This window comes from Lontra canadensis, unplaced genomic scaffold (genome assembly GCF_010015895.1).
Source record: "Lontra canadensis isolate GAN:19392208 unplaced genomic scaffold, GSC_riverotter_1.0 scaffold3, whole genome shotgun sequence".
Taxonomy (NCBI): domain Eukaryota; kingdom Metazoa; phylum Chordata; class Mammalia; order Carnivora; family Mustelidae; genus Lontra; species Lontra canadensis.
The window spans coordinates 3,683,947-3,705,042 of NW_022630997.1; the positions used below are offsets into that span (position 1 = coordinate 3,683,947).

Consider the following 21,096-nt stretch of genomic DNA (forward strand, 5'->3'; position numbering starts at 1 on the left):
TTTATTTATTTGACAGACAGACAGACAGAGATCACAAGTAGGCAGAGAGGCAGGCAGAGGGGGAGGGGGAAGCAGGCTCCCGGCTGAGCAGAGAGCCCAAAGCGGGGCTGGATCCCAGGACCCTGAGATCATGACCTGAGCCAAAGGCAGAGGCTTAACCCACTGAGCCACCCAGGCGCCCCTGAATGAATGGATTTTTACACATAATGAATGTTTAATAAATACTTTACTGGAAATGATTTGGAATTGAGTGAATAATGAATACACCAGGCTGTCTGGAGCAAGGGTTTGTTTTCAGTAGTAATGAGACGTTAGGATGGAAAAGTAGGGTGGGCAAGATGGACATGGTGTTTTAGGAAGTTAGCTGGTAGCAGTGGGTAAGCTGGGTGGGTGTTTAGTTGCACAGAAAGCAGGAGACACACGTAGAAAATCCTGTCGATGTAAGGGCCTGAACTGCACTGGTAGAAATGGCAAGAGATGAATGACAGAGTTAACAGGAAGAAGGATGGAAATCATTGTGAGTGGTTGGATGTGGGTTGGGGGACCAAAGATGATGCCATTGAGGACGGCTTGTACAGTACTCTTGTAGTTGATAGAAATGGGATAGGTGAACTAGTGATGTGGTTTTGATGGAAGAAACACAATGCATTTGGTTTTAGAGGTGTGGAACTTGTGGAGCACTGGTGTCTCGGAGAAAAGGGAGGACTGATGGTACAGTGATCGCCCATCCACATGGAACTTAAAGTTGAAACAAGAATAGATGAATCCTCTGGAGGGAGAAGGGGGGGAAATCCTCTTGAAGCAAGGACCTAAATATTGAGGAAGGAATATATTTAGGACATAGGAGGAGGGTAAGGTGCTATAATAGGGCAATAAGCAAAAGGGCTTAAGGAAAAAAGAAAACGGTCCAAATCCTGAAGTCTAAGGCAGAGAGTTTTGTGTCAGATGTACGTGGGTACATATGCTTAGAATAAAATTAGAAAGAGTACACTTTAGCAAACTCATTGTGTCGTCCTTGGGTAGTGAGATCATTGGGAATTTTATTTTTTTATATATTAGTCGTATCTGATTTTCCTAAAATGAATGTACTACTTGTATAACTTTGAACAATTACATGAAAATATTTGGAGGAAGATTATTACATCACGTTAAAGACTGAAATTAAAGGAGAATTAAAGACTGAGAAGAGATCATTAGAAACACAGTTGTTCCATTATAGAATCATCCCATCTTCTTAAAAATAGAACTATATGTAGGCTAAATAAATAGCTAAGACCATCATCCCTGTTTACTTCTGTCATTCACTCAATCAACAAATATTTATTGAATGTCTACCATGTGCCAGATGCTGTTCTGGGCACTGGGAAAACAGTAGTGAATAAAATAGGGAACATTTCTTCTCTTCATGGCACTTAGTTCTCGTGTCCCTCAATCCTAGCACTTATATGCTGGTGAGCCATCAGGACAATAAACTGCATTAAGTGTTTTTATGGAATTTATGTTTAATGAAAGCATTTTGAAAAGTTGGTATGCTAGGGGTTTATTAACATCCTATTAGTGTTGTCAGATTCAGATGAAATAAAATGACTATTCATGAATATTTCAATTTTCTTATTTTCTGTAGATATTAGAAGCACTGGGGTTTTAGCTGTAAAATATATTCATGTACATGCCTACTGTATACATACTTCTCACATTCCTTGTTTTAGTACCATGGAGACTATATTTCCACTTCATATGGAGACTGAATGTATAGGGGCACTCAAAGAACATCAGAGCTTGAAAGGGTTTGAGTGCTGCTAACCCTGAAGGTTTAAACAGGGGAGTAGAGGGGAAGGAAAAGTAAAAGGAAAGGCAAAGGCAAGGCTCAGGAGATAAGAAAAGTTCATATCCAGGGAGGGAGGGCAGGACTGTACTCTCCTCTTTAAGACAGAGGACATAGCCATAACTATTGACTTCCCATAGATGGGGTGCTCACAGTGGAAGAGATGTATGGTGTTGGACAAAGGCCATTTGGGAATTAGGAGACAGATTGGAGTCCCAGCTGTCCCCAAGATCTAAACCTCACCAATCAAATGAATGGCTGGACTAGATCAGTGTTTCCTAAGCTTTTTGAAAATGAACACTCCTTTTTATTTTTTTTTAAATAAAGATTTTTATTTATTTATTTCACAGAGAGAGATCACAAGTAGGCAGAGAGGCAGGCAGAGAGAGGGGAAGGGAAGCAGGCTCCCTGCTGAGCAGAGAGCCCGAGATCCCAGGACCCCGGGATCATGACCTGAGCCGAAGGCAGAGGCTTAACCCACTGAGCCACCCAGGCGCCCCAACACTCCTTTTTAATAGCAAAAAATTGAGGGGACCCCCGCCCCATATAATAGTGGCTATATGCAGTGAGTATGAATTCAGTAGTATGTTTGGAGCAATTATATTTCATTCATGTAAATTCCATATAAATGACAAAGACTACGTTTATAGGCAAACCACTCTCCAGTGTTGGGTGTGTATTTGGTGGACATTTGGAATGGTGAGCCCCTTGCCCACAGTGTGCAGGCTTCTCAGGGAGCTCGCCTGAGAACCATAGAGCCAGGTCTCCCCATCCAGGACCTCTTCTGTTTTAGCTCTGATTCAAAATAAAACATCAGGACATATTAGCCTAGACCTATTTGCTAAATGAAGACCCTTCATGGAGGAAATTAATCATTCTTCAGGCTGCATTTCAAAAAGGATTTCTAAACCATGTTAGGTATTTCCTAAATGAATGAGGATAAAGAAAAATATATTTGTTCATTTTCCCTAATCCTCTGCAACACCTTTATATAAATTAGAACTTGTTTGCCATGACTTTAATGTTCAGAAGTGATTGTTTAGATGTTATTTTGGCGTTGCTATCAAGTGCTTGTTAATTCTTGCCTGCATTTGCCATCTGTGTTGAATATCATTTTTCATGGGGAACTAATGAACATGATTGCAGGTGCCTTTAATCATAGAGTCATAGAAACTGGAGACAGAATAGATGGAAATGTTGCCTTTTCCCAATCTAGAAAATGGGATTAATAATGTTACCCCTCTGCTCCCAGTTGTCAGGAATGAGAAATAGGATTGCTGAGCTAATTGTAATATAAAGAGCTGTAAATTAAATGCTAAGTAATAAGAGTAGGAATGATTTGACTAATAATAAAACTTTTTTTGTAGTTTGATTTTTTAATTACCAATGTCTCCCAACAGTAGTCATTACCCCTGTGCTAGAAAAACAAAAACCAGGGCAACAACTACCATTGATGGAGAACTTTTATCTGCCTGGGGTTTTCCTTGTATCATCTCGTTGAATCTGCAAAACCACCACAAAAGGTAAGTGGTTGGCCCAAGGTGGACACAGTTAGCAAATGGTGGAGGTGGAATTTGAACTCAGGCCCAGTGGACTCCAGTGCCCATGCAACCCTCCCACCCACCCCCCCGCCCTGACGCCCGCTACCACTGTGCCCCTCTGGCTGTCAGATCTGGAAGTCTTGTAGTCAGATCCTGTGGTCTCATGCCAGTGATTGCTAGGGGCTTGGCCATCCTTTCTGGAAGAAGCCAGTTGAGTTGCTCACAACTCAGCTGTGAAAGGAGTTCACAAAGGAGAAGGAGAAAAGAGAAAGGAGCCTGGGTAAATGGTGTTAAGCTCTGGGTCACTGGTTCTCAGTCTGGGCTGCACATTAGAATCACTTGGGGATTCTACTAGATTCTGGTGGGATCTAAGCTCTGTTAGAATTTAAGCACCAGGAAGAGGAGGGTTATCTATTCACTGTTGTAGTATTAAAAAACACTGATACCTGGGCCCTACCCCAGACCTATTAAATTGGAATCTCTAGGGGTGGGGCACACACAGAGGTATTTTTTTTTTAAATATGTACGTTATTAATGTGGAGCCAATATTGAGAACCTCTGCTCTAAGAGATTTGTTCATGGATCATGTCAGGTACAGAATGGATAAGGCTTCCCCCAGGAATGATTTGAGAGTGGATACAGCTAAGAAGTGTTGAGCCTTGGAACCAGACCATATGGGTTCAAGCCCTGGTTCTTCCAGTTCCCAGCTCTATGACCTTGTAAAAGTTACTTGACCTCTCTGAGCCCATTTGCTCATCACCTAGTATTTTCAGTGTCATAGGATTGCTAGGAGATTAAATTTGAAAATCCATGGAAACTTCTTTCCACTCTGCCCAACACATAGTAAAGGATGTCATTATTACCAAAGAAATTAAGGAGAAGGAAAATAACATTTTTAGAGTTTTGCTGTGTTTGTCTGAAAACCTTAATTTAGCTTTGTAGAGGAATTCAGGAGCAATTGAATTAAATGATAAGGGGACCTCCCCCACCCTTTAAAAACAATATTACTGACCTTTTAAGATAGTCAGACCTCCTGGTCATCTATCACTTTTGTTTTAACCTTTACCATTTGCTCAAAATTATAGAGTTGATGCATTATTTCTCTCTTGTTTCCCAAATAAAGCAGAAAGCTGGAGCCATGGTTGTAATGTGAGTGTTCAAAGCTGGCACCCTGTCAAAGGCTCTTTTAGATCTAGCCTTCCGGTCATTTGTTTCGAGGGCTTTGACACTGAAAACCGAAAGATACTGTTGGAGATGCTCTTGCTGGCAGTTTAATTGGTATTTTTCAGGATATAGACACATAATTTCTATATATGCAGAATGAAATGGGGAGTAGGGCAATTATCCAGTGAGATTAGATAGTAAAAAAAGGGGAGGGGAATCAAGCAAAAGAAATTCTTTAAAGCAAGCTATTTTGCCATTTTTGAATAGATGCTTCTCTAACTTTGTAGAAGTAGATAAACTTAAGAGTATTTCTGTGACCTAATTACAGGCTAATAAAGCAAAATGAATACATATAAAATACCCCAAATTTGTACTTCTTAATATAACAGCAGCAAAATAAGTATAAGAATTGCATTTATTGCTAATGAAGGAAATGCTAAACATCTTTCCCACATAGGGGGCAGCAAAGAAGAAAGAGAGGAGAAATCCCAGTAAGAGGACCAGTAAGATGTTTTATTAAGTTATGGCTGAAAATGTTTTCTCTGTAACTGCTGCAAACATTGATTTGGTTAGTTTCCTGTCCCCTGAGAGTGGTATGCCCTTCTATTTCGTTTGTTGCACTTGAATGAAAGCCAATAAATTGTTTGACTTTTGTAATTAAACTGAAGAACTTGATTGAAGGGGATTTTAGCTTCCCTGAAAGTGTGCTTTAAGTTAATCTACTTAAGAGGAATTATCTATTTCTTATTAGCGAAATCAAAATACTCTGTGCCTTTATAACTGATGATTTCTACGGGCCTGGTCATGAATCTTATGGTAATGGTAAAATGTCAAATGTTATTTGGGGAATTTAGAAACTTTCAGTTGCAAAAATTTAGGACTTGAGTTTTAACATTTGTTGTTGGCAAAATGTAGAGTCATATTTGTTTTCTTTTTCTTCCTTGATTTGCCATTTTTTGGGATCATGCTTATGATATTTGAGAATTTTTGTTTCTTGAATTTTTTAAAAAAATTGTAGTCATAGATGCAGATGAGAATTAGTTCTTTTGTGGGAGTAATTTTAGGGAGTAAATTTCCAGGAATTTTTAGCAAAATCATTTTAGGCAAATTTTTCAGGATGGATTTGATTTAATTGCATCACTTTTATATATGACAATCATATATAAAGTACTACCATTGGAGCCCTATATACTTCCAAAATTATTTCAGGTGATGTTTGTGAATAAATCTCTAATGCCAATCTAATGTATTAAATTTTTGCATAATTAAAAAATACACAGAATTATATGTTAACAAGGGACAGTAGATCTGGTTTTTAATTAAATTCCACTTATATTTTGTGACTGTGCATTCAAAACTGTAGGTGGATATTGTAGAAATAAAAGCAGTAATGATCAGAATTAGTTTCTTAGAAAAACAATGTTTTCATTAATACTAAGGAGAAAGAGAGGATGAAAGTCTCAAATGTCATTTCTAAAGTGGAAAAATTTTAATATGTATTTATTAATGCCTGTCTTCTGCTTGGGCTACAGTCAGCATAACCATCTTTAAGTGATACAGTTTGGAGATAGGAAGGAAAAGGGAAGTACGAGAGAATCTAACACAGATGTTCTCAGGAGTAAAGAATGATGGGTATTAGGATGATTTTGTGTAAGGGAACTTTCACTTGAAATAAAAAATTGAGGCAAAGTGAGGTTGAAATTAAAGTATCTGGGTGTCTGCCCTGATCTCCTCTTCTTTTTGTGTGCACAGAGATATGGCCAAAGGAAGCCACATGGGTCACCGAGGATCCGCCCTCTGCCACTGCCCCTGTTGGTGGGAACTGGCCAAACTCCCAGAAGGAGCTACCCTTGTCCAGCAGCTACTGTTAGACTGTTGTAAAAATTTGAGTTGATTTATAAACAGCCAGGTGATTTAAAATACCCCGGAGCCATTCTAGGTAATCATCTTTCCAAAAGTTCATGACCAAATATTTGCACTCTAGGCTTAGGACCTTTATGGGAATTTGAAACTAGAGAGGACTGTGTACCAAACTCATGAGGCAGAGAATTTCTAGCAAAGAGCATCTCAGTTAATGTGAGGTATCTGTGCCTTCTAAAGAATTTTTCTACTTCTACAACATTAAAAGTAGAGTTCCTATTTGAGAGAACTAGTAACAAATTTCTATTCCATGCCAACACTTGTTAGAATTTTTATTAACTTGTGGATCTGACCTAAACTTCGGCTGTCTAATCCTTAAATGCTTTCTTTTTTTTTTTTTTTTTTTTTGCTAGCCAAGCTGATAGTATGCAGGGGGAAAGTAAGCTTATGTACTGATTTTGAGAATACAGCCTCAAAGACTGTATTTTATAGAGCAAGAATCAAAGACTATGTTTGTAGAGTAAGAACAAAAACAACTCTTGTTTTAAAGTATCATATTTGAAATAACTATAACATGCAGGTATCAATTTATAAGCTTTAGAATGTATATTGTCCTATGTATCATATTCTATTACTTTACTGAAAATCCAGGCATTTTGAATTCTTGACTAAGACCATTGCAAGAAAAGTATCTGTTCAGTAAATAATTTTTACACATTTCTTATAGATCTGTTGTTGGAAAACAGTTGTCTTCTCTTGAGACAATTCTAAATGCAAAAGCAGGAAATGCAATCAAAACCAGGCATTGAAGATTTACAGAACTTTTCATTTGTATTTGTGATAGACTTTATATCCATGTATTATTTGTTATATGAGAATAGGAGGAATCACCATGTGTTGGATTTTTTTTGTGTTTAACTGAAAATCACCATTTTACCTTCCCTAGTACATGTTGTCTGAGTCTGACTTTAACTCACTAGGGACAAGCCTTGAACTTTTTATGCTCTTTCCAAGTCCTGATGCTAAGAAACAAATGCAACGCAGCTTGGCACAAAATTTGACCCTTGCTGGTGGGTCAGAAAACGTCACATGCATGAGCCTGTACCCTCTGGGGCATAGGCTCAGGTACCACATCAGGATCAGCCCCTCTGATCACCCTGTTTCTGAGCAACATCCCCTCGCTCTCCGAATTTAGACTTCAGCATATACACCTTGCGCTAGCTTATCCTGTCTATTTTTCACAAGATACGTAGGTAAAATTGTCAGGTTTTTAATGGCTGGTGTCTGCAGCTAGTCCTTTGGGTCAGTCATCTTTGTGTTGATTCTCAAGTGCATCTGTCTCAGTTGGATGTTTTAAACTAAGCTGAACTCTGGAAGGCTTGGATTGGAGGAAAGGGACTGTAATCCTGTGTTACGCAAACTGGAGAGAGACAGTATGGTATCGTTTCTTGGCTACTTAGTGCTTTCTGACTTTCGGAAGAAAAGGAAACTTGGCAGCATGTAATTCTAAGAAAATTGTAAGAAACAAAGTAGAACCCAGCTCTTCGTGGGGGCAGGGAAGGGGTGAAGTCTGCTTAGATGGCTTCCGCGTTGTCTGACGTCCTCACAAACCCTGCGGGTTCAGTGTTGAGGGAGAATGAGCCTGTACATTCCACCGAGGGAAGAAAGAGCAAAATCTTTTTCTTCCCTTAGCCGGTGGTTCTGTTAATTCAGGAGCTATAAAGCAGATTTTAAACTGACATCATTTTCTAACTGGAAAGTTAAGTGCCCCTTCTATCTGGAATACAAACATTTCAACAGGTCCTGTTGGCTTGATGTGAACTTTTGATTCCAGTATAAAGGATCTTAGCATTTCTGGGTGTTAACTTTTAGGGAATACATAGCAGTAGCAAATAGAGCAAACACTAAATAAACAAAGGGGCTCAGGTTGAAATAAATGTCTGTGGCTCTCACGAGGTAAGTACATGCACAGATCTGATCATGAAGAATGTTAGCTTTTACCCTAGAGAACAATCACATTTTAGCCCCGGGGTACAGCTCTCACTGCTGGTGTGAACATTTCACCAGTTAGGTACGCACGGACACAAGAATGATGCAGCATTTTAAAATACATCCTTTTCTTCTTAAACACAAGCCCACCATCTTGACAAACGCTGTTCAGTGCGAAGTTCAAACACACGTCACCCAAGGTTAATTTCTACCTTGTGCAGTCAGGTGGTTTCAGATGTGCTGCGAGGATCCGGATCCGCATGAGCAAGGAGACGCAAATCCCCATTTTGTTGTCTCCGCACTTTGGAATTCTATTCAGACCTCTTACATTGTGTGCAGACATACGAAAAAGGAGGACGCAAAAGTGAAACCAGTCCTGGGGCTGTCAGCGTGGACGTTCTTTCCGCTGACTGTGTGCTTGTTTGACTTGTTTTTGTCCTCTTCACACATTTTTTTTTTCTCCCCCCTTCACACGTTCTCTTTCTCCCCCCTTCACACTGTCCACCCAGGCTCGCTCTGGGAGTTCATGCGGAGGACACCAGCCTGAGCACCAGCAGCAAGCACACTCACCCCTCCCACCCCCCATCCCCCCCACCTCACCTCCCCACCCCCGCCCCAACCCCAGGGCCACCTTCCTCACATTCCTGCTTCCTGGGCCATCTTTTGCGAGGGGTTTGGGATTCCAGCCCTGGTGGTCCAGGCTCTCCTAGCTGTGGCTATAGGGACTTAACCCATTGACCGCCTGTCCAATAGGCAAAGCTGTTAGAAATAACCGTGTGGTTATATTTACTGCTTATGTGTTTCTGTGATAGGAATCGTCTTTATAGATAAGAAAATCATAGAACCACGCAGAACCTGTGGGTCATTTAGTTCCACGCCGTCATTTTACACACACACACACACACACACACACACACCCCTTCATCTAAGCAAATAGAAAAACCTCTAGTTGCTGGCAAAAAGCGTCAACATAATTCTTCTATTCAGGAATCAACTTATTTAATGAGTTTAAATTAAAGATTTTTAAAATCCTCTTTGTTATGGGTAAAGGAAAAATACCATTTATGATATACAGTTAGTGTGGTTATTTTGGTATAATATGTGTAATTGTCCCAACTGAATATCTGGCATATTCTGACAGCATTACAAGACTTAAAAATCTAAACTCTAAAATTCCTAAATTCCGAGAAAAAAGTGCTGCATCTGTTTTGGGTTGTGGATCTTGTACCGTGGCCTCTCAGAGGGTTAGTGGAAAAAGTTCTGTGGCTTTCCTCAGATTTATAATTTTAAATGGCCTTTTGGTAGCTGCTTTCTCTATACCCTAGTTTGTCAAGTAAGTAGGCGGATGTTTTTGCCTTCTGATAAATTACCATAATAAACATGTCTGCCTCCCTTACTTCATCTGCTACAAAAAATATTCAGGGCTCATCCGGTTGGGAGGTGAGTCACCTGAGGCTTTGTTCCCGAATTAGTAACGCGGCAGGCTCTCATTTAGCAAGTTGTGCTTCTCACCAATTAAAAGGCAAAAAGTTTCTCTCTTTCCCTCAGATAGAGACTTAGACTTTCACCTGTCAGAGGAAAATGAAACCGTCACTAACCAGTGTTTATTTTGCTGGCGGGTTCATGCCTATGACAAAGTGATTTTTTTTCTCCAGGTGAATTACTCCCCACGTTGGCGTGGCAATGACTAATAAAGTATTTATGAAAACGCAAGTGTGTTGTCCCCACTCCCACAGTGTGTCACTGCTGCCGCCAAGTGACAGGTCTGAAAAAAATATATCAGCAAACCTTAAACAATTAGAGCATCGATTCCACTTTGGAAAACCAAGGCCCCCACTCCCTCCTAGACAAAGATGCCTTCTCCTTATAGGATGAGAACGCAGAGGCTCTCGTAAATCCCTCTGACCCATGTAGCCAGCCATCCCTCGGAATTTGGGGCTTCTGAGACAAGAATGGCACGGTGGTGAAGAAAATAATGTGTTTCCCTGAACCAACTCCATCTCATTCTGGCGTTGAGGGGAGTTTTTAGTCTGGTTAGTTGCCCACAATCGCACACAACATCCTCCTGAGCTACAGGAGGGAGCAGTCCCTGTCTTAAAAATCGAGTAGACACACCGAGAACTTGCAACTCTGGGAACCCGCGAGTGCTTGGAGACCTATGCAAAGACCATTCTCCTGAGCAACCTCATTCTTGAACTGGGCTAAGAGCTTTCAATTGCTGTGACATTTTCAGCCTGGGAAGGGAGTAGTTGTTGTGGAGAAATGTTTTACAGGCAATTACTTTATATTATCAACAGAGCAATTCCCTGTCCAGAGAGGGGCCAAAACGATCAAGTTAAATCGTGAAAGAGAGAAAGAGCGAGCGGGAGAAGGGATTCATCTCATTAGCAGGTGCCAGTGCGGCCGGCTCTGCGGCGCACGGTGTCACTGGCCCTTTAAGACGACGGCTGCGCGCCCTCCGCAGCCGCCGCCCCCTCCCCCGGAGCTGTTGACAGGTCTAAACCTCCCGAGCAGCCCATTGTGGCCACAGTAGGAGGCACCTGCAGAAAATGTGCCAAAACCAGGCAGGGAGCAAGAGCTTTTCAATAAGCCCCGCAGCTGGAGAGGAGAAGCAACACTAAACACGCGGGCGCAGACCAGGCATGTGATGGGAAAAGGGGTCAAACCCAGACACCTCCTATCGGCTTTCTGAGCTTTCTGAGCACCGTTTGGTTCAATTTGCTGACATCTTCTAGCTGGCTTTTCTCTATTTGCTTAATATGCTGAGGTATTTAGCTTAAAAGCACTAAATACTCCATCACGAGGAGCTCTTCCCTCCCTTTCCCATTTACTGTTATTAAGGACGTTTTCCAGTATTTTCTCCCTCTTTCTGCTCCAAACTAAGATTGTTTTCTTTCGGTTCTCTCTCTCTTACTGCTACCTCGCAGGCATTCGCCACCACACGCTGCAGGCTTGATTTGACTCTTTCTGAATTGGGGGGGGGGGGGGCAAGTCAGGCTCTCCCAATTTGGGACCTGGGCTGCCTTAGTAAAGCACCCATTCCAGCTGCTTTCCCCACATGTCTGGAAGATGCGTTGCATTTTGACGCAGTAAACCTTTGCTGGGCATCTACTATGTCCCCACCGCTGTCGTAGGGACTTCTGGAAATCCAGAGATAGACAGATGTGCCTCCCCTCCCCGGCTGCTTAGGATCCAGCAGAGAGGCCAAAGAGCTGATAGGACCATGGGTTTTAGGAATTGGTCTTGCACCCATGCACTTGTCTTTGTGGTACTTACAGCCCTTTGGAGAATAAGCTGGAGTGGAGGTAGGGCAGGGGAGGCAGGGAGGGATCTGGCATGTGCTGGTGGTGTAGTGGCTTTGTCTAGTCTCTCTTGAGAAGGAAGAGGACAGAGTCTCACTAAGCTGAGAACCTGGCATCACGCCTCAGTTTTGGCAGCTCTCAAAGGTCTGGAAATCCTTGCCTTTACATGGGGCCTTCCGGCTGGCATGATATGTCCCACATCTATTCTTTCTCCCACTGGAGGTAGTAAGGCATTTATCTTGGTCCTACAGATGAAAACATCTGAGACTCAACACAAAGCACCTTGCCCAAGGGCACACAACGAGTGGGTGATAAGTGCAAAGGCCCTGAGGAAGCTGACCCCTCTGCTGCCCACCTTTACCTTTCTGCTTCCCTTCTACCCTGTGCGGCCTCTTCCACCTGTCTCCCAGCACCAACACGTGCTTTGAGAGTGGCGCAGAAGCAGACAGACAAAGGGACATTTTCACAGTGAAACTCTTCTCCCCCTTCCTACAGATGGAGAGTGTTGGCGTGTACGGACTCTGTGGGTGTGCAGCGAAGAGCAAAGTGAAGTGTGATTCCAGGTGGGAAATACCAGCTTCAGGTAGGAAAGGAATGAATTTGTGCAAGTACCAAACTGGCATCGGAAGTCGTCCCCGCCCCACGCCCCCCCAAGCAGATTTCATTCCTTTGGAGAGGGATGAGGCCCATTTCTAGCTGGAACAGTTACCCTAAAGCACATGCAAGATATTTGCCAAACCACTGCAGAACATCTGGTCATTCAGAGCGCTGACGAGTGGTAAGAGGCATGAGAGCAAGAGTATTTCAGAAGCACCCTTGAGTCGGGAATTGAAATTATTTCCCACCTACTCAGAGCTTGGAAAATGGGCAACAGCAGACATCTACACTCCCCAGCACAGCTGCGGAGTGGGACCTGGCTGGGCGCACTCCTGTCCCCTCTCTGCTCGGCTCCGCCGGCTCTGGGGGCTTGCGTGTGAGAGTTCAGGCCTGTCCTGAGGCAGGAAGAGATGGTCTCGGGCTCCTCCAAGCTTGTTTATGCTTTAACATGTCTCTCCCCACAGAGGACTGGTCCCCTTCTTCCTTCTTGCCCAGTGCCTCCCTCCAATTCTGGAGGAAACAAGTGGACTATTCATGTAAAAAGAGAAAGAGTGAGCTGGGGGGTGGGGGGCGGGGGGGGGGAATGCCACCGACAAACTCCATTGAAAGCCACTGGCTGTTCATTTACATTCACACTTTTTAAAAATGTTAACTAATGATGTTAAATGGTTTGCCAAAGGTCCTGGCAGGTCAGTTGTAGAAGTGTCATTTCTGCCTAATTAGGGCTCTTGTGGCTGCCCGGGGCCTCCCAGTGCAACTGGTGACAAGCCGAGAGCTGACAGCTTCAATTGGTACCAATAGGAAGGTTGGACCCGTCCTGTTTTCCAACTCAGCCAGGTGTTTGCTGAATGGGGGAGGGGGCCTGGGGAGATCTGAGCGCTTCCATGATCCGTCTTCTTTCACTGCTGCCTGGCAAGTCCTCTCCCTCTGCCTGTCTTGTCTTGTGTCAAGGTCAAGAATGGGCTTTGCTAAATCAGCAATTTGGGTTATCTCTGGGAGGTCATTAGCAATCCCTGGCCCAGACATTTCAAGTGGTCTCAGACCCCAGATGCTAGATTTTTTTTTCCCCTCCCTAAAATCAGAAAGTAGGAAGAGAAAGGGAAAGTTTTAGGTTAAAAAAAAAAAAATAGTAGGAAGAAAACAAAAGAGACCAAAAAAGACCCAGAAAACTCTGCATAGCCCTCAGTGTTAAGCTTCTGAAGACATTCATAATAGGAAAACTGCTAGAAGAGAAAACAGCTAAAACATCCAGCTTGATGCTTTGAATGTTTTCCAGGGAAGACGGTAATGAAAAAGAAATCATGTAATGTGCAGCTGGATGTTGCGTGCTTGTCACATAGTAGGTGTTCAACAAATAAGTTACTGCTGATTTGATTTTTCAAGGGAGAAATTTTTGCCTGGAAAACAAAGAGCAATTGATAGAGACCTGGTTTTTCCACACTTGCTTTACTTGTTCCTGAAATGTTCTTTGAGTTCCTCAGTTCATCATAAAATACATGCTAAGTTGGAGTGCCACATGAGAGGTTGATACGATTATTTTATTTCAGTTTTTTGTTTTCTCTTCCACTTTTTTTTTTTTTAACAACTTAAGCAATAACTACTTGGGAGCCCCAGGCTGCAGCAGCCAGAGCAAAGAGGCACTCCCGTGGCACTGAGAGGACACCTGAGTGCAGAATTTGGCTTGGGCACACTGGCGGGTCGTGTGGGGGGTGACAGCACTCCCTGTTCGTCCTGAGTTGGACACACCCACACTGGAACACACGCAAACACATACACACAGCGCGCATGTCAGTGGTCCGTCTGACAGGGGAACGGCAGGATTCAGGCATGAGCATCTGCGGGTCATGCTTGTTAAATCAAAGGGGGAAAAAATGCATCAGAAAAAATAAAACCACATTCATTTTATGAAAATCTGAAGACCAGATCCAAAGAGGTCAGTTCTGGGGAGGAGGAGGGAGACTACAGTCATAGGCGTCTGAAACCGGCAGTTTCCAGCTCTCTGTCCCGCCTGCTGCCTCTGTTATCTCAGATATGGAACAATGAAAATTGGGGTCAGAAAGGAGACTGTTCCCATCTGTTGATTTTCTCAATGGCGTGGAATGAAGATGGAAGGAGATGGCCTCTGTAGGCTCGCCAAGGGAATACCTGGTCCTTATCAGAGCCCACTGGCAGTCAGTCCTCTCTCTGTGGTGCTAAGTCCTCCGTGGCTGGAGACCCCGTCACCATGTTCTCTTTAGACCCAGGACAGACAGACGCTAACAGAGGGAATTCATAGTATTGCTTCATAGGCTGACCTCATGGATGCTATGTGAGCAAATGAATCTAGATACCTCCAGACAGTTCAGTTGCCTGTTTCCAATTTTCCAGGGACCTCCTTGGTCACTGAATGCCCTCCGGGGCTCCACTTTGCATTTTCGTCCATTCCTCTAGTGCTTGGCACATGTTCATTTTCTTCTCCTTCAGTCACCTTCCTGGTTTTGTCCTGGGATAGGATTTTGCCTCTAGTTCCAGTACGGACCCCCACCATGGCTCTGCCTCCCATATCTGCCTCTATCCGCCGGACGTGACCCGCCACCCATAATGGCTGTCTGCGGACTTCGAGGGCAAACGTGTGAGTGTCTGGCTCTCAACGAATGCTAAGAAGTGGCCACTGAAGCCCCTCATAGTGGTTATGAAGGTGGATATTTAAAAATCATTCTGTAAGATATTAGTGGTAAAGAAAGACGTTCTTGCAGCCATGAAACCAGCATGGAAAATAAGCCAGTCATTTAGTATAACGAAACAAAGCAACAAAAAACTTTTGAAGACTTGTGAACAGAGGAAAGAACATACACGTGACAGTGAGTCTTCTGTTTGGTGGCGTTAATATATTCTGGTGGTGCTCGTGATAACTGGTCCTCACAATGGCAAAATCATGTTCAGTTGGATATTACCTAAACCTTTCTGAAAGCAAATCTGATTTCGACATTCCGTTGTTTGAGGCTTTCTGATGGCCCTTTCAGATCTGATTCTGGCTTCTCTTTGACCTTGAACCCTTACTCTGCTGTGCTGACCTGCTGGCAGTTCTCAGGACCTGCCAGGATGTTTCATGCCTCAGGGCCTTTGAACAAACTCTTTTTTTAATCCTCGGAATGCCTTCTCTCCCTATTGTTCTTCTGACAAACACCTATTTCTTATACCACCTCCTCCCTAAAGCCTCTCCTGACACCCCTTTCTTTCTTATGTGCCCCTCTGCAGAACCTCACAGTCTTTCGAAGAAGAATAATAGTTGTGATAATAAAAGCTCCGTTTTACTGAATGCCTTCTGTGTGCCCGTGCCTGTGCTTTTCCTAGTTATACCGTTCATTCCTCACTGCCCTGTGAAGAAGGCGCTGTTGTAGATGCTCATATCACTAATGAGAGCCTGTGGCTCAAGTTGTGTGTTGACGGTCACACAGCTTGAACATGGTGGACTGGGACCTGAGCCCAGCCAGCATGATTCAAGCACATGTAATAACCACCTTTGATCTAGAACCACCGAGCCACACGGACTCCCATTATAAGTGGTTGCCTGCCGGTGTTTGGGTTTTAGAGTGTCTCCCCTCTGGCTGGTGAGCTCGTGGGTGTTGGTGACACTCTTCGCTAAGTCTGTGTCTAGTGCCGAGTGGAGGGTCAGCACATGGCAGACACTCTAAATGTGGGTCAAATTTAACAAAGTTGAATGGAATTGAATTGTACTATATATTTATGCGTATGTGTGAGTATGTATATATTCTCTCTCCTGCCTCTCTTATTCTCTGTGTGTTTTTTATATACATATATATGCACACTATACATACATATATAGCTATGTACACAAGATGTACATATGTATATGTAGGTGTATATACATAAACAAACAGACATATATGTATATAAAGAAATTACAAGGCAGGGAGCGAAAGAAAGAATCGGTCTCAGCTGGGAGGAATGCACATGCATTCCCGTCTCTTTGACTTTGGCTGGTGAGTTTGTAGTCTCTGTTAACCTCGTTGCCTTGTAGCATGGGTGAGACAGCATGTACCTTGGCCAGAGACTCCTAAAACCTGACCTTGAAGCTCTCCAAGTTCTGCTCTGAGTGTCCCATTATGGTTAAGCCTAATGGTTATCAGAGGAGGCAGATGTCTGGGTAGAAGGGCATTTTTGAGGTTTTGTTTTGTTTTTTGGTGTTTTTTTTGTGTTTGGGGGGTTTTTTGGCTATGCATTGTCCTACTTTGTCCAAACACTTTTCTTCATCATTCGGTCTTCTTGAGCCTGAGCTTGTTAGTGATGGTGAGCCCGGGTCTCATTCCATCCCGTAAGGTCCTGTGCATTATGCAAAGGGCAAGGCTAAGACCCAGCGTAGAGAGTAGCCTTAGCACAAAACCGAAAATCTCTCTTAGAGCTAAGAGGCACCCATCTGATCTGGAATGTTGGGTGAGGATTCAGTCACAGCCAGTTCAAGGGCAAGAAACTCCCTCCCGGATCCTGTGCTCATATGTCGCTTGCTTGCAGGGGGAGACAGTTCGTGTGGCATTTATAGACAGGTGCCCATTTGTCACACTTATTTTTACCCTACATGAGCATGAAATCCCAGTTTTAAAATCAGATTCCAGAACTCAACAAGCTGTCAGGCTCTTACTGATTTTCTAAAGTAGTTCAGTGGCCCTTGGTGAGCCCTCCCTGCTGTCCTGTTGACTCCCTTCCTGCCACTGACCAGTCATACCCTTTGCTTCTCTCTCTGCTCCTTTGCTCCCTTCCTGGAACCCTTCCTCTTGGCCTTGCCAGATCCTGTCCATCCTTTGAGAGAACCTGGTTGGTCGATGGGGATCTGACCCCTTCCAGCTTTGCTACGCCACTGAAGGTCTTGTTACTCACTCCAGGCTTCTCTCTTGATGTGCAAAATGCTTTCAGGGTGTAGAGCCTTGGAGGAAAGCAGGGTGAAAGTTAAGACGGTCTCTCGTGCATTCTCACCAACGGAGTCCTGATGGCGAGCTGACGCAAACGGAACTTCGGCAAGAATGGCATGTCTGAAGTTTAAAAAAATTTTTTTGAGGGGCGCCTGGGTGGCTCAGTGGGTTAAGCCGCTGCCTTCGGCTCAGGTCATGATCTCAGGGTCCTGGGATCGAGTCCCGCATCGGGCTCTCTGCTCAGCAGGGAGCCTGCTTCCTCCTCTCTCTCTCTCTCTGCCTGCCTCTCTGTCTACTTGTGATCTCTGTCTGTCAAATAAATAAAATCTTTAAAAAAAAATTTTTTTTTTTAGTATTTGCCAACTTTTAGTGTTTTTCTATTTTAAAATAGGGCTTTGTGGTTATAGGTAAAAGTAATTTTTCTGAACTATGCCTTTGAGTGTCCTTGGTGTATCATTACATTCCTTTGGGCGGGCAGGCCGGCTTGGACACGGGACCCCTGTAGTTGCCCAGGCCCTGTGCTGGTTTTAATGCTCTGATGTTGCCATCGTGAAACTCATAATAACTTGAATGAGGGCTCCTGCATGTTCATTGTGTCCTGGGTCCTGTAAGTTATGCAGATGGCCCTGCCTTTGGGGTTTTGTGACTCTTCTGACTGGGAAGCGTGAAGAGACAACGGTAAAACCTTAATGTGAATTTGGGATCACCGACCAGGAGGCTGCGTGAGAATCTGGGTGCTCTTTAAGGGAGGAGTTCTAGGCTGAAGACCGGAGGGTCTGGAAGGGTAGAGGCCCCTGAATGCCGAACTTGCCAGGGATCAGCCGTGCCCAGCAATGTTCTTAACATCCGTCTACAAAAAGCAGGGAGAGAACAGTCTGTGGTTCTGTAGTTGATGTTCAGAAAGCTTCCTGAGAGAGCCCAGCTTTTCACCTGAAACTCCCAAGTCATTTGGCCAAGAATTTCTGCTTGTTTGAAGTCTTCAGAAAAAAATCCCCAGTGAAACACACCAATGCCGGAAGTGGGCTTCCCGTTTTCAAAATGTGCGTGTATACGTTCCCATTGTCGCTCTTCTTGGTACCTCCTCTTGCTTTCCTAACTTACTGCCATATTCGGAGAGGGACCTGGAGATGCACATATGATGACATGTTGGGGTGGTGTATTTGAGAAACAGGACTGAAGGGAAAATAGGGCCAAGTCAGAAGGTGAGTCTGTGGATGCGTGCTGTGAGGTCTTGTGGTGTTTTTAAAATAGGGACCATCCCTGTGTCTGTCGGCCTCCACAGTGATGGGACAGAAGTGCGTGGGCAGCTGTGGGGAGGCGGGTCCCAACTGGGGCTGCACTGCTCCCCATGCCTGGTATTTAGCCGTGTCTGGGGAAGGTCGGTTGGGCTTTCTAGAACTCTGTCTGCATGAGGGAAGAAGCCCTCTCCCAGGAGGTCTCAAGACACAGTCCCTAGCAAAGCTTCATTTGGAGGAGAGGGTGACTCCGAAGGCTTCCTGATGTCTCACAGTCTGTCCCCCATGACTGCCCCGTCCCCCAGTAGCTCCAGTGACCCAGCGGCAGCGGCAGCAGAGCGGTGAGCCCAGCGCTGGCAGTGTTGGTGGCACTTGCACGGTGGCGGTGGCACCAGCACTGGCGGTGGTGGTGGCACCAGCACGGGCGGCGCCTGTACCAGCGGGACATGGCACCGCAGCTTTGAAGTGGATGATTGGACATCGCAGTGGGCGCATCAGGTTCCATGTGGATTGGGGGGCAGGTGGCTGGAAGTGTCCTAGCGTGGGCTCTGCCTGCAGGGTTTGGGCAGGTGACTGAAGCCTGGACTGCGGAGACCATGGAGAGAGAGAGGTACTGGAGGCTCCGCGGGAGGATGAGCCTAGTTCGTGGAAGATGGACCCCATTTTTTGCCTTAAGATAGAGTATCCCAAGGAGAGATGAGGGCTACAAGATTTAGAGCATTTGTAAGGTAAGATCCAACCTGCTGATTAGAAGCTCGCTTCTTCCCTGTGTGGGTAGTTGAGCACACATTCATTCGCTCCTGTGTTCATTCAGTGATTGGTTCAGCAAACATCAGTGGCACCTTCCCTAGAGTCTGAGGTCAGATTATTGGCTTCTGAATCTGTCTCTACCATTCGCCAGTCTACAATCATGACAAAGTTAGGTCATGAAAGTTAGGTGATTTCTCTAAATTCCAGTTTCTGTGTCTCTAATATGACTTGTGAATAATAGTAAGTGTCCGCCTCATCGGGTTATCTAATGCATCTGCTTTATCCATTCATCAGTTGGTGGATGCTGGGGCTACTTGGGCTGTCCTTACTTTGGCTAGTATAGGAAATACTAGTGCTAATACTAATGCAATAAACATTGGGGTGCATGTGCCCCTTTGAATTAGTATTTTTTTATCTTTGGATCAATAACTAGTAATGCAGTTTCTGGATCGTAGGGTATTTTCTGTTCTTTTGATTAGTCACCCTCATGGGTGTGAAGTGATACATCATTGCATTTTGATCTGCTTTTCACTGATGCCTGTAGATACTGGCCTATTGGCCATTTCTGTATCTTCTTTGGAGAAATGTCTATTCAGATTCTTTGCCCATTTTTTAAAAGTATTTTATTTATTTATTTGAGGGGGAGGGGGAGGAAGGTCAAAGAGAGAAGCAGACTCCCCATGGAGCTGGGAGCCCAATGCGGGACTCGATTCTGGGACTCTAGGATCATGAGCTGAGCCAAAGGCAGCTGCCCAACCAACTGAGCCACTTAGGCGCCCCCTTTACCCATTTTTAAACTGAGTTGTATCTTTTTATTGTTTGTTTATAAGAGTTCTTTATATATTCTAGATACATACTCTAGATGCACAGACTCCCTCATCAGAAATATGATATTCAAATATTTTTCTCTCATTCTATTTATTGTCTTTCTGCTTCTTTGATAGTGTCCCTTGATGCACAGAAGTTTTAAATTTTGATTAAGCCACATTTATCTTTTTTTTTTTTTTTTCCTTCTTTTTGCTTGTTCTTTTGGTGTTGAATCTAAGAAAACATTGCCTGGTCCAAGGTCACAGAGATTTAGGTCTATTTTTTCTCTGAGTTTTAGCTCTTACATTTTGGTCTTTCTTTCGTCTATTTTGAATCCAGTTTTGAATATGGTGTGATAAAGAGGTCAGTTCATGGTTTTGTATGATATCTCGTTGTCCTGGCACCGCTTATTAAATTTACTCTTTCTTTCTCCCACTCAATCGTCTTAGCATCCTTGTCAAAAATCAACTGACTACAAATGTGAGGCTGTATTTCTGAACTTTCAAGTGTGTTGCACTGATCTGTCTGTCCTCATCCAGTACCATACTGTCTTAATTTTTGAAGCTCTGTAGTAAATTTTGAAATTACAGATTATGAATCTTCCAACCTTGCTTTTATTTGTCAAGGTTGTTTTGGCTATTCCGGATTCCTTACATTTCCATATGAATTTAGGATCAGCTTGTCAATGTCTATAAAGAAGCCAGCTGGGATTTTTATAGATTGTACTCAAACTGTAGATCAATTTGGGGAGTTTTGCCATCCCAACAATAGTTAAGTCTTCCTATTCATGTACATAGGATGTCTTCCCATTTCCTTAAGTTTCCTTTAATTTCTTTCCACAGTGTTTTTGTTTTCAGAATATAAGTTTTAACCTTCTTCTGTTAAGTTTATTCCTAAATGTTTATGGTGTTGTAATTATCTTCTTAATTTCATTTTTTGGATTGTTCATTTCAAATCACTTTTAAAATGTTGTCCTTAAAACCACTGGAATGTGCAAAGTGGGGTGCACCTCACACTTGTGGATACGATTCCATGAATATAATCCAAGATACAGTTGTGTTTTTGTGTGAGGGGCTGTCGTGGGGTGGGGTGTTCTGCATAACATCAGACTTTTGACTC

At 43.6% G+C, this 21,096-nt stretch overlaps 1 protein-coding gene across 1 annotated transcript in view; it reads left to right on the top strand.

The window, feature by feature from the left end:
- The window catches only part of HSPA12A (heat shock protein family A (Hsp70) member 12A), a 150,212-nt gene that overhangs the window by 1,973 nt on the left and 127,143 nt on the right, over positions 1-21,096 (top strand). The window contains exon 2 of the mRNA XM_032878921.1: positions 12,177-12,264. Within this exon, the coding sequence (XP_032734812.1) occupies positions 12,177-12,264 (88 nt within the window). The remainder of the gene's footprint in view (positions 1-12,176; positions 12,265-21,096) is intronic.